This window comes from Atractosteus spatula, chromosome 4 (assembly GCF_055471065.1).
Source record: "Atractosteus spatula isolate fAtrSpa1 chromosome 4, fAtrSpa1.hap1, whole genome shotgun sequence".
Lineage (NCBI taxonomy): Eukaryota > Metazoa > Chordata > Actinopteri > Semionotiformes > Lepisosteidae > Atractosteus > Atractosteus spatula.
In genome coordinates this window covers 48521113-48533257 of record NC_142709.1, presented here as the reverse complement: position 1 = coordinate 48533257, position 12145 = coordinate 48521113, and the positions used below count along the sequence as shown (strand labels likewise).

The 12145-nt window shown below is 39.1% G+C and overlaps 1 protein-coding gene across 3 annotated transcripts in view; it reads right to left on the bottom strand.

Moving 5' to 3' along the window:
- Positions 1-12145, bottom strand: part of arl13b (ARF like GTPase 13B) — a 38836-nt gene that overhangs the window by 22029 nt on the left and 4662 nt on the right. For all 3 annotated transcript variants that reach the window (XM_088913188.1, XM_088913190.1, XM_088913189.1), the window contains 2 exons: positions 5818-5888; positions 4409-4658 (listed from right to left, as the gene is read on the bottom strand). In XM_088913188.1, coding sequence (XP_088769314.1) covers positions 4409-4658; positions 5818-5888 — 321 coding nt within the window. The remainder of the gene's footprint in view (positions 1-4408; positions 4659-5817; positions 5889-12145) is intronic.

Sequence of the window (12145 nt, the reverse complement as noted above, 5' to 3'; positions counted from 1 at the left end):
TGCAGTCTTTGCCCAGTGTATTGCCAAAGTTTACTATGCAGGTGGCATTTTAATAAGTATTTTAATTATTCTTCATATATATTAACACTATACTACATTCCAGGTTTGTGAGGTCATCTCCACACTCTATGCTCTGTACTTCTTTATCTTTCAGTTCTTTATTATATAAGGCATCCATTAAGTTTTAATACTGGTATGCAGACTTGCTTTTACTCCCTTTATAAAAATCTTAGTTCAATAACATTTATTGCCCAAAATTTTAAAAAAGGTTACTTAGTACAGTATTTGAGCAGAAAAACAGCAAAAAAGACCAAAATGGCAAAAAACAAAAAAAGCAATGAATGTTTTTTTTATATATTGCCAGATATATTTTAGATATTTTTGGACAGGATATAAGGATCACAATAGTGGAGGACAGTGAGAATTGAGAGTGAAACACAAAACCTGAGACACCCTGTTTTTACACCAACAGTTTTAAGGAAAGTTGAAATTTTGATGTCATTTTAAATTTCATCCATGGAATGAAGCCAACTGACTCTTTTGGTGTTCCTAAACAATTAGCAGCACCTTGATAAGGCTAGATAGGTATAAAACAGGCTGAGAACTACAGAATACAAAGCGTTTGTATTTAAAATTCCCAGTAGCCTTTGTTTGCTAAGGCCTTTTATTTGCTTGTTCACAGAACTCATTACAGTTTAAACTACTGGAATTTCAAATAAAGGGCTGTTCATTAGCTAGAGATGTATAATTGCAGTGTAAAGCAAAGAAATGTCTTTCTACCCTACTATTTTATTTCACTGAGAGTATAAAATTACCTGTTGCTGATGCATTAATTCATATGCATGCTTTTATACTGAAACCATACTTTGCTGACACAAAATTCAGTGCTTTCAGGGACAACACATGAGGTCCACTTTCAAGAGGGCTTTAAATAGCAGTTCTTGTTCAGAAAAGTTTAAGTTTACACTTAATCAAACATGTTACACTTTAACTGCAATTTAAAATTCTCTCTACAATGGATTTCTTTAAGGGAAATGGTTTTGCTTTTCGAGGTCTCTGCTATACTTTTATAAGTGTTTGGATTACAGAAAATTAAGCAACAAAGCAGTAGAAGGATTAATTCATGACCAAAGTTGAGTCAATACCCCTGCAGTTCACTTGTAGAGGTGCTGTTGTCAGAGTACACACAACGTCTGGGTGGAGCTGAACTGCTGCTAGGCAGTAGCTGGCAGCTGGGATAGAAAGACTCATTTGAAAGTGGAGACACAGGAATTATGAGGATTTTTTTAAAAGTGCTACCTTGCTCAAGGACAGGGAGCTATAACTACAGACCAGAAATTATTACACACTCCACATTGTGACTGATAAGTAATGTAAAGCATAACAGCTATTTTATGGGACTAGTAATGAATTGTGAGTAAAGTCACCTCTTGAAAGAAAAACCAGAACAAAAAAAAGGATTTTTACCTCTGTAAAGTAGGAACATGAGACAATAACTCAGAATGAATCCGACTTACACACACAACCTATTTTTAGAGAAGGTAAGTATTTGCATTAAAATGTAAAGTTTTTATTCATGCATCATATCCTCACAAAGTTGTTATTCAAATCTTTTATTCCACACAAGGCATCTCAAAAGCCAACTGCTGTCAATAAGAAAAAATAAAAAAGCCTGTATTTATAAGGATTTTTTTATTTTCTTTCATGCTGTGCTCAGCAGTTCAAATCAGCTGCACTGGGATTTAATTTTTTTAAAACGTAAAGAAACTGGTTTAATAGCTTCTGCTGCTTTAAAAACTAAAGAATAAATGGATTATACCGATGTTATGATCAACCCAGAACCTAAATAATCTTGTTAATAAATCTCTTACGGTAAAGGAGATTAGTTTTAATAAAGGATGCTGCACAAAATAGCCAACAGTGCCATCTAGTGTCTGCTGTAAATGAAAGTTTGAGAACTCTCCCTGACTCCATGGTAATTAAGACTTAAGATGCACTTTTCAATCCAGACAAAGCACTTTGCATAAGGACAGGATCCACTTTATTCAATGCTGTAGTGCAGTAACCACCTGACCTGGGCGATGTAAGGCAGTTATCACATGCCTGTAGCTGCAGAATAGGGGAAAACAAGGGGAACCCCACAGCTGACACTGCACACTCCTACAAAGTGCCATGGAATCCTTAATGCTGGACCTTCATTTAATTATCTGAATTTTTATCATCTGAATTACAGCACCTTGGTTTAAATGTCTCATCTGAACTATGACACCTCCTGGAGCACACTGTGACATACTAGTCGAGAAGAAATAGCTCCACCCACTAGTCCACCAACACTACAGTGCCTTGCGAAAGTATTCGGCCCCCTTGAACTTTTCAACCTTTTGCCACATTTCAGGCTTCAAACATAAAGATATAAATTTTTTATTTTATGTGAAGAATCACCAACAAGTGGGACACAATTGTGAAGTGGAACGAAATCTATTGGATTTTTGAAACTTTTTTAACTAATAAAAAAATGAAAAGTGGGGCGTGCAAAATTATTCGGCCCCTTTACTTTCAGTGCAGCAAACTCACTCCAGAAGTTCAGTGAGGATCTCTGAATGATCCAATGTTGTCCTAAATGACTGATGGTGATAAATAGAATCCACCTGTGTGTAATCAAGTCTCTGTATAAATGCACCTGCTCTGTGATAGTCTCAAGGTTCTGTTGAAAGCGCAGAGAGCATCATGAAGACCAAGGAACACACCAGGCAGGTCCGTAATACTGTTGTGGAGAAGCTTAAAGCCGGATTTGGATACAAAAAGATTTCCCAAGCTTCAAACATCCCAAGGAGCACTGTGCAAGCGATCATCTTGAAATGGAAGGAGTATCAGACCACTGCAAATCTACCAAGACCTGGCCGTCCCTCTAAACTTTCAGCTCAGACAAGGAGAAGACTGATCAGAGATGCAGCCAAGAGGCCCATGATCACTCTGGATGAACTGCAGAGAACTACAGCTGAGGTGGGAGAGTCTGTCCATAGGACAACAATCAGTCTTACACTGCACAAATCTGGCCTTTATGGAAGAGTGGCAAGAAGAAAGCCATTTCTCAAAGATATCCATAAAAAGTCTCGTCTAAAGTTTGCCACAAGCCACCTGGGAGACACCCCAAACATGTGGAAGAAGGTGCTCTGGTCAGATGAAACCAAAATCGAACTTTTTGGCCACAATGCAAAACGATATGTTTGGCGTAAAAGCAACACAGCTCATCACCCTCAACACACCATCCCCACTGTCAAATATGGTGGTGGCAGCATCATGGTTTGGGCCTGCTTTTCTTCAGCAGGGACAGGGAAGATGGTTAAAATTGAGGGGAAGATGGATGCAGCCAAATACAGGACCATTCTGGATGAAAACCTGTTGGAGTCTGCAAAAGACCTGAAACTGGGACGGAGATTTATCTTCCAAAAAGACAATGATCCCAAACATACAGCAAAATCTACAAAGGAATGGTTCACAAATAAACGTATCCAGGTGTTTGAATGGCCAAGTCAAAGTCCAGACCTGAATCCAATCGAGAATCTGTGGAAAGAGCTGAAAACTGCTGTTCACAAACGCTCTCTATCCAACCTCACTGAGCTCGAGCTGTTTTGCAAGGAAGAATGGGCAAGAATTTCAGTCTCTCGATGTGCAAAACTGATAGAGACATACCCCAAGCGACTTGCAGCTGTAATCGCAGCAAAAGGTGGCTCTACAAAGTATTAACGCAAGGGGGCCGAATACTTTTGCACGCCCCACTTTTCATTTTTTTATTAGTTAAAAAAGTTTCAAAAATCCAATAGATTTCGTTCCACTTCACAATTGTGTCCCACTTGTTGGTGATTCTTCACATAAAATAAAAAATTTATATCTTTATGTTTGAAGCCTGAAATGTGGCAAAAGGTTGAAAAGTTCAAGGGGGCCGAATACTTTCGCAAGGCACTGTAATTACAGCAGCAACCCAGTTTTCCTGGGTTTTTCTACCATCCCAGTATTGACCAGGCACAGACTTGCAAAGCATTCACTGTAAGATGGTGGTAATGCTGCACTGGAAGATGACCCCAAAGTGCAAGATGCATAAGAAACAAAGTATTTAATGGCTTATTTTAAATCTAAACTTTAATAAGTCTAATTCAAGTAATGTTAGATACTCATTTAAAAACCATATTGTACAACTTCTGAACTGACTACCTATGCTTCACTTAGATTAAAGGGATTTTGAATAAACATAGAGCCAAATCCCTTTTTAGGAGACTTATAGCACACATTTACCTCTCAAAGCAAACCTTCAGCTCTACCATATTCACAGCTCTAAACCTCTAATGAAGAGCTTCACGCACGCTATAACTCCCCTCTTCCAAACAGGCAGGAAAAGAGCTGGACTCACACAAGGACCGGCTTCCCAGTTATCCGGGGGTGTCTGAGGACCTCGGCCATGGTCTCTTTGGTCTCCTCGATGCGCTCCACGTCGCTTGAGTCCACCACAAACACCACCCCGTAAGACTCCGAGTAGTAATTCTTCCAGATCCCCCGAATCCTCTTCCCCCCTCCCAGGTCGAAGATGGTGACCTCAAATTTCCCCTGCTTCAGGTCAATTTTGGAAAAGCCCACAGTGGGAGCAACATCCTCTGGATTTTCTGCAAAAACATTAGACACCAGAACCTTTTTCACCTCCAACAATCTTTTGAGGAAAAAGCTAGTTATTAACTGACACGTCATGGTTTCATTTATGCATTTCAATTTCATCAAAGCTTTATGCTTTCACATTTTTATTTTTAATGAGTTAAGTCAGCACACAGCAGAGAAATATATCAATAAAATATACATAACATATATATTATAGGAATGTGTAGAGGCATAAGCTATGTCCCGACTGCCCCAAGAAGTACAGATGAACTACTGTAAGAGACATCATTATGCTTTGATGGGTTCAAGCATTGATTTTTTTTTGGTTCTTTGATTCTTTCATACAAACACAACAGGCATTAAGGACTGCACACCAACACCCCTGAAATTTACAAAATCAAGCAGTTTTTTTTTCAGTTTTACTTTTTCTTCTCCCCTAAACCTGTGCTAGCAATTTGCAGACAAAAACGCACACTTGAGGGTAGGCTCTCCAGACAAGCATCTGTTTGTGACAGTCATGCCAGGTTTCACTTAAGACTCTCAAGAGTCCTCATTTTACTATATATCAATGGCATTTGACTGTAGTTGCTCTGCAGCAATTCCAAATCCCAGCTTTAGAGTGGTGCTTTGCAGAACTAGTTATATTGGGTTCAAACCACTGTGCAGGACAAGACAATTCGTCTGCCTCCCAAATTTTCTTCTCAACTGTCTGACGTTTAACCTGGATGAGGGTCTGTCGCTAATGACCTACTCTCTCCCTGTTGTTGATCTTTCAACAGCAGAGAAAAGGCACTGCTGTGGTGTGCAAGATAATGATTCACAAGATAAATGTTTTGACCTTGAAAAACAAAACAGAATAAACAGATAAATAAGGCATTCTTTGGTATGCAGCAACAGAACTCCAGCCTTGAACTTGAGAGCAGTTTTCAGTTTTTGCTTTCTGTTTTCTTTTGCACATCTTCTGTAATTAAACTTAGTTTGGGATTTGTAGCTGGGACCAGAATGATAAACAGGCTCCCCTATAAATGTCACTTGTAATGGCTCCAATGTGTACTTTACTAAATCAATCACCAGTATGTACACAGCTGTTAGATCTCTCTGGCACTGCTGCAAATGTACAGGCTTTTCCTAATCACTGACAAAAAAGCATACGATAAGGGTGAAACTTACCTCCCTGAATCCCTCGGACAGTTGCTGTTTTTCCAGCATTGTCAAGACCCACCATCACCAGGGTCACTTTCCTAAGATGACAAAGAAATATCTGATTACAAGATGTGGATGGGTTTTCAAGAGCTGGACAGAAACATTGCATTTGTTGGACATCCACTTGTTCAGAATGGTTCTGGAAAACCCAACGTGCTCTTTAGTGTGCGACAGGATATGAAGTGTGTTATGTTATGCTTGCAGGATTGTCACCTACATTAAAAAAATGTTCTTCTGAAGCTGTAAACACTTGGTAGTTCTCCAAATACTGATACCTTATTATACAACACACTTCATTTACAAGACTGTCTGCATATTGCCGAAAGCAAGACCAAAAAACATTTCATTCTTAATTGAATTCATTTAAACTCACTGTATTGAACCTAATTTATATTTCCATAAGGTTCATATTGGATTTAGATTGAGAGTTAAGTATATAGCATTCTTCTGAGATGATTAAAAATGCAGTCATCCATAAGTGTTACTTAAGTTTAATTGCCTTTGTTTAATTTGAATCTTAGTCAATTGCTCTGTGGCACTAACATATTTGACAGCATATTACCATTATGATTTCCTTTACTAGCAGAATATTGCTACTATTCAGTGAACTGTAAAAGATTAGTTATTTCCATATCAAACAGTAGTAACAGGATCTAATCTGTTGCACAAAAGTGCTTAGAGACATACTTTCTGGGTAACATCACACATCATGAAAGTATTCACACATCATGAAAGTAACTTACTGTACAGTACCTTCACTAGAAAAAGAGCACATCAGATTTGTCAACACTCCTCAATCAGGAGCATAGCTACATATGTAAACAACGACGCAAGAATTAATCAACATCAAGTAAATCTGTTAGTCCTCTCCCCCTTAATTACTTCTGAAAGTGAGCAAACAATCCACAGTAGGACTATAATCTTGCCTTTGCTGTAAACAGATAAGCGTCTCTTAAGGTACGATACCATGTCCAAACAAAATGGTGAGAGGAATCTCTGGGTGTTTTTTTTCCATGCATTTCTACATACTGAATTCTGTACAGAACTGCCAAAGACATAGATCTAAAAATAAATGCAGCTTGGGGCAGGAATATGCTTCTCTTCATAAGTGACAAAGCCGACCCGCGGTATTAAATTATACACGATGCCAACCCCACTGACTAATAAAAAGGGATCAGTTTAGAAATGCAGAATCAGCATTTGGCCCTGCTCACGCCCCTGTTAAAGCCACAGTTTGTTTACATGCCAGGGAAGTTCGGAACTTGAATATACACTGCGGAATATACAATTAGGACATTTTATTTGCAATAACCTTTGTTACATTTGTAAGCATTTGTAATACTATTGAGGCAATCTAATGTGAATAGATATATTAATCAACTGATTTTAATATTAATATATAAAATCACACTTACAAAACACAGCTTCTTTTCAGTTTTAATAAAAATGACTAACTTCGTATAGTGTTACATTTTGACATACTGCACAGTACTCAGCCTTGTTTGGCATACCAAAATGCATACATCTCCTCTGTATGACGTAAGACTACAGATTCGGTATAGAAGAGCATATTTTCTCATTTCATTTCTAATTTGGATATAGCTGAGAGCTCACACAATTCTCACTTTTCATGCAATTTTAACTGTTCCTTTAGAAAGCTGCTGCTGCAGCACATACAAACACCTTCTACATCAAAAAGCAGACATTATGCAGCCTTTTTACTGTTAAGTGAAAAGAGAAACATGAATCAAAAATTGCACAGAAACAATTCTGCTGTTCTATTTGGATTGCTTTCCTAATAAGAAACTAACCCACTTTCTCTTACCAATGCCAAACTGCAGTGACACCTACAGGAAATTGCATTTACTACAAGATCACATTAAAACAAGGACATCTTAACATTGCTTAACCAATGCCTAGTGAATCAGATTGTCTGGAATACGAAAATACAGTACATTAAGTAAACATCTCCTTTCCAGACACAACCAAATCATAAGCGAAAAAGGACAGAGCTAAAAAGGCCTTTTGTTAAATGTAGTGGTTTTAGGGCAAAATCAGTAGGTCACTTTAATACAGTAAATCCATCCTGTCAATCATCAGAACACTCTTAAGAAATACTTAACTGCAGCGTTTCCGCTTCAGGGCCATTAACCGCATTACCAGGCGGACAGTCTTCTGGAACCAGGAGGGCTTCATGAGCTGCAGGAAGGCTGCTGTGATACTGACTGACCACAGACTTCTCAGGGCTATGAGCCACTTCTCCCTCATCTCAAATCCACCCCATGCACAGATTAACAGGGATTTCACCTACCCCTCGTAAGACAGAGCTGTGCGATCACATGAGCAGGCCATAGGACTTAAACCTCCTGCTTTCTGGATTTAGAAACACTCTTTCTTACTGATAAGCGCATCACTTCTAATAAAAGAAACTGAGATATATGAATACAAAATCCAATTCAACAGACAGATGTCTTTCTTTTTCCCTTGAAGTTTACACCCAGGCCTTTCCCGTGACTTGCATAATAAACGCTGCTGTACCAAAAGTACGTTCCCATTTATGTTGGAAAGGATACAGTTTACAGCTGCCACTTTTAGGAGGTTTGAAAAATTCAGTATTGTGAGCGTACCAGCATATTAAAAGGTCTTTTTAAGCGCTGCAGAGAGCCACAGCTTTCACATGCTTGGTTTTGGAAAAAGCCGACTCCCAGCCTCTTTAAATTGCCTTGGGCCATATGGCACAGCAGCTGCAGATTACTGCCTGGTTTACTCCGATATATCCGTTCCACAATGCACTCACACCTAGGGGCCCAGAAACCCCTGAACAAGGATCTACACAAACTACACAATTCTAGCTCAATACCTGGTTGTAATGAATATACTGAATTATTTTAAAGCTTTTTACTGAGGAAGTACTGGAATTTAAAACACGAACAATCTGATAATCCTATGCTGATATTTTTTAAAAGACTGATGTCACCTATATATGGACAAAACCCCTGTTCATTTAATAATGCATATGATTCTGTACACAAACAGGCCTAAACTGGTGTTTGCTTTTCATGTTCTAGTGACAGATCAGCCCTGTAGGTGGCTCTAGTTCATCCCAAACATTCATTCAGCTCAGAACAGGAAAACAGAGGAGCAACAAGGAATGATATACAGTACAATGCCTGACCAAATGCAATCATAACAAAAGCCCATTTTATGGCGCCACAAAACTTTTGACAGGGAATGTAGCGCATATGTGCTGGATTTGTAAGATTTTTTTTCTCATATAATGAACACAGCACACGGGACAACACACCTGTGCAGCAGAGTCTCCGGCACTGGCAGTGAGACACAGGCAGATGCTTTTGTAGCACAACATTGTTGCTTAACTACTAAGGTGGACAAAGAAGAAATTCTATTGTGCAGCAGAACAGAACAAGCTCAGGCAGGTCTAGTGGAACCTGATGTGTACAAAGCCGGACATGGGGGTGTTCTAAAAAGCTCTCATCAAATCAAATCTCTCTTTACATATTTTATCTATGGAAAACTAAGCCTACTATTTTACCAGTTTTAGGTAATTACAAAAGGTATTGTTTTGTGTTGAGCTGATATTTGAACTGCAGGGCCAATTTTTTGGTTTGTTTTTTCTAATTACTATTGTGAAACAAGCCACCCAGCCATTCTTTATTCTATTAAAAATAAATAATTGTTGAATACCCTGGCTCCTCTAAAAAAACACCTGGATGAAATCCTCTAGGCAGGAGAAGAACTTCTTTACACAAATGGTTGCAAGAGTATGGAACAAGTTACCCAGCCATGTTATTGAAGCCAATACCCCAGCATCTTTCAAGAAAACTTTGGATTAGATCTTTGGACTAATTTACTCCTAACTTTCAAACAGGTCAGATGGGCCAAATGGCCTCCTCTCATTTATAACCAATCTTACTGTATGTCCTAATATATTCCTCATACATTTTTTTTTATTTTGCCTGAAAGCCTTTTTTCATTTTTTCTGCCGCTTTCTCAAATTTTAAACTGTTAATTTCTGAAGGATTACTTTTCCTTTCAGGTTTTTGAAACTAAATGCGTCACAGTCTACCAGCACACATGGGAAATTAAACTTAGGTAACTGCAGCTAATCCTATTATATTGCTACTTAAGTCAAATGAATGGTCCATGCTATACAAATGCAGTGTAAGGACTTACACAAATGATCACACAACTGCTGGTGTAAGTGATATGGCAAAATTGTTTTAATTACACATCTCTTGATGCTTCAGATTAAATGCAGCACCATTAATCAGCTAGTCTTGCACGCCTTTTCAGGATCTGAAAACAAACGAGCAGCAGCAGTGAATTTTGTTTTTTTAAGACCCGGGATGATTTAGCTGGCAAGTGAAAACAGGAGATTTTCTTTCCCCTAATTCTATTCTCTGACACCCTGACACATTCTCAGTTTGCACAGCTCGGTGCAGAACTTTCAGGCTGCAATATAAACGTACTGTATGTAACTATCTGTGACTCAGAGACACTTAACAGTCATTCGCCAGTGTGGTTAACTGCCACATGTCACTCACTGCACTGAAGACTCCGATCTAGGCATGTACTGTAGTCAGAACAGACTGTTGACAGAGGACATCAATGCTGATGGCAAAATCTCTTTCCAGAATGGTTTGGAGGGTACCCATCCAACAGAGTTTGTGACAGCAGCTCACTCTGAAGTCTTGGATGGTTTTGAACCTCCCAGCCATGCCAATCAGTTTCTCATCTAATGACCAAGATGAGACAATCCTCCCTGGCCCAACATAGTGAGATTCCAACACTTCAGAAACAAGGGTCTGATCTTACAGTTATACAGGGAGGAGGTACAAGCATCATTCCATGTGTAAATCTGCAGAATCATTTCTCTTTTCCCCAAAGACACTACTAGTACATTACTAGTACTAAATGATTGCTTAAAATAATTTTCCATGAGATATTAAAGTGATTCTGAAGGCGACAAGCAAATATGCAACAATTCAGTACAAACAGAATTCCTTAGCAGTGAACTGAAATCTCCGTGTGATTTCGCTTTTCTACCACAAAAACAGCGCAAAACACTATATGAAGCGACACACCAATTCAGGGAGCCCATACTGTTACACCCTGTCTGTCACCTTATGACCTTCAATGATATACCTTCATGTGACCTACTCTTATCTTCCAACAAGGACATCATAAGCTTCCCCAAGCAACAATAATTCCTGGCATTGTTATCATAATATAAATATTTTTGCAGGGATCAACCTCAGATGTGCATCGTGACAGTTCCAACAGTGAACATCAGCGTGGGAGATCAGCTGAATTTCTGGGTCAGTACACCAGCCAATGATAAAGGCATTAGGCACAAGAATGGGATCCCAAACTATTTCCAGCATGTTCAGATGTTAAAAGATTTATGCTATTTAGCAACACTGTCAATATGCTATTATATACAGTAGACACAATAATATTATAAGACAACTTTGTATTGTAAGAAAATAAATGATAATTATTATGCCTATATTGTACTCCCCTCAAAACGCTTCACAGGTAGTGAGGACTCCCCACCACCACCACCACCAATGTGCAGCTCCCACCTGGATAATGTGACAGCAGCCAAAGTGCACCAGTACACTCACCATACACCAGCTATCAGTGTCGAGGAAAACAAAATGATGAAGCCAGTTCAGAGATGGGGATCATTGGGAGCCCATGACTGGTAAAGGCCAGGTAGAAATTTGGCCAGGATGCCAGGGTAACACCCCTACTGGGATTTTTAACGACCACGGAGAGTCAGGACCACAGTCTTACGTCGAATCTTTTTTTTTTTTACAGTATAGTATCCCCATCACTATACTGGGGCATTAGGACTCATACAGACCACAGGATTAGCACTCCCTACTGGTCCCACTAACACCTCCTCCAGCAGCCACCTTAGTTTTTCCCAGGAGGTCTCCCATTCAGGTACTGACCAGACAAACACTTACTTAGCTTTAGTGGGTTGCCAGTTATGAGCTGCAGGATGATATAGCTTCTGACATATAAGTAGTGATCTGTATTGCCATTGTTTAATTATCAGTTCACTCAAAATCCATCATCTTTTTAGTGGCAGGCTGGCAAGGCCTCTAATGGGTGAGATCTCTACCTCCTCTCTATAAATGTGTACCTTAACCTACAGTAGAGCCTTCGCCAGCCCTGTTCTCTCTCCCTCAAAACAGGCTGTTAGTAGGTAACTGGCACCCTTCCAGGCAACTGTGTGGTTACAATCTCATTGTATTTATCCCCT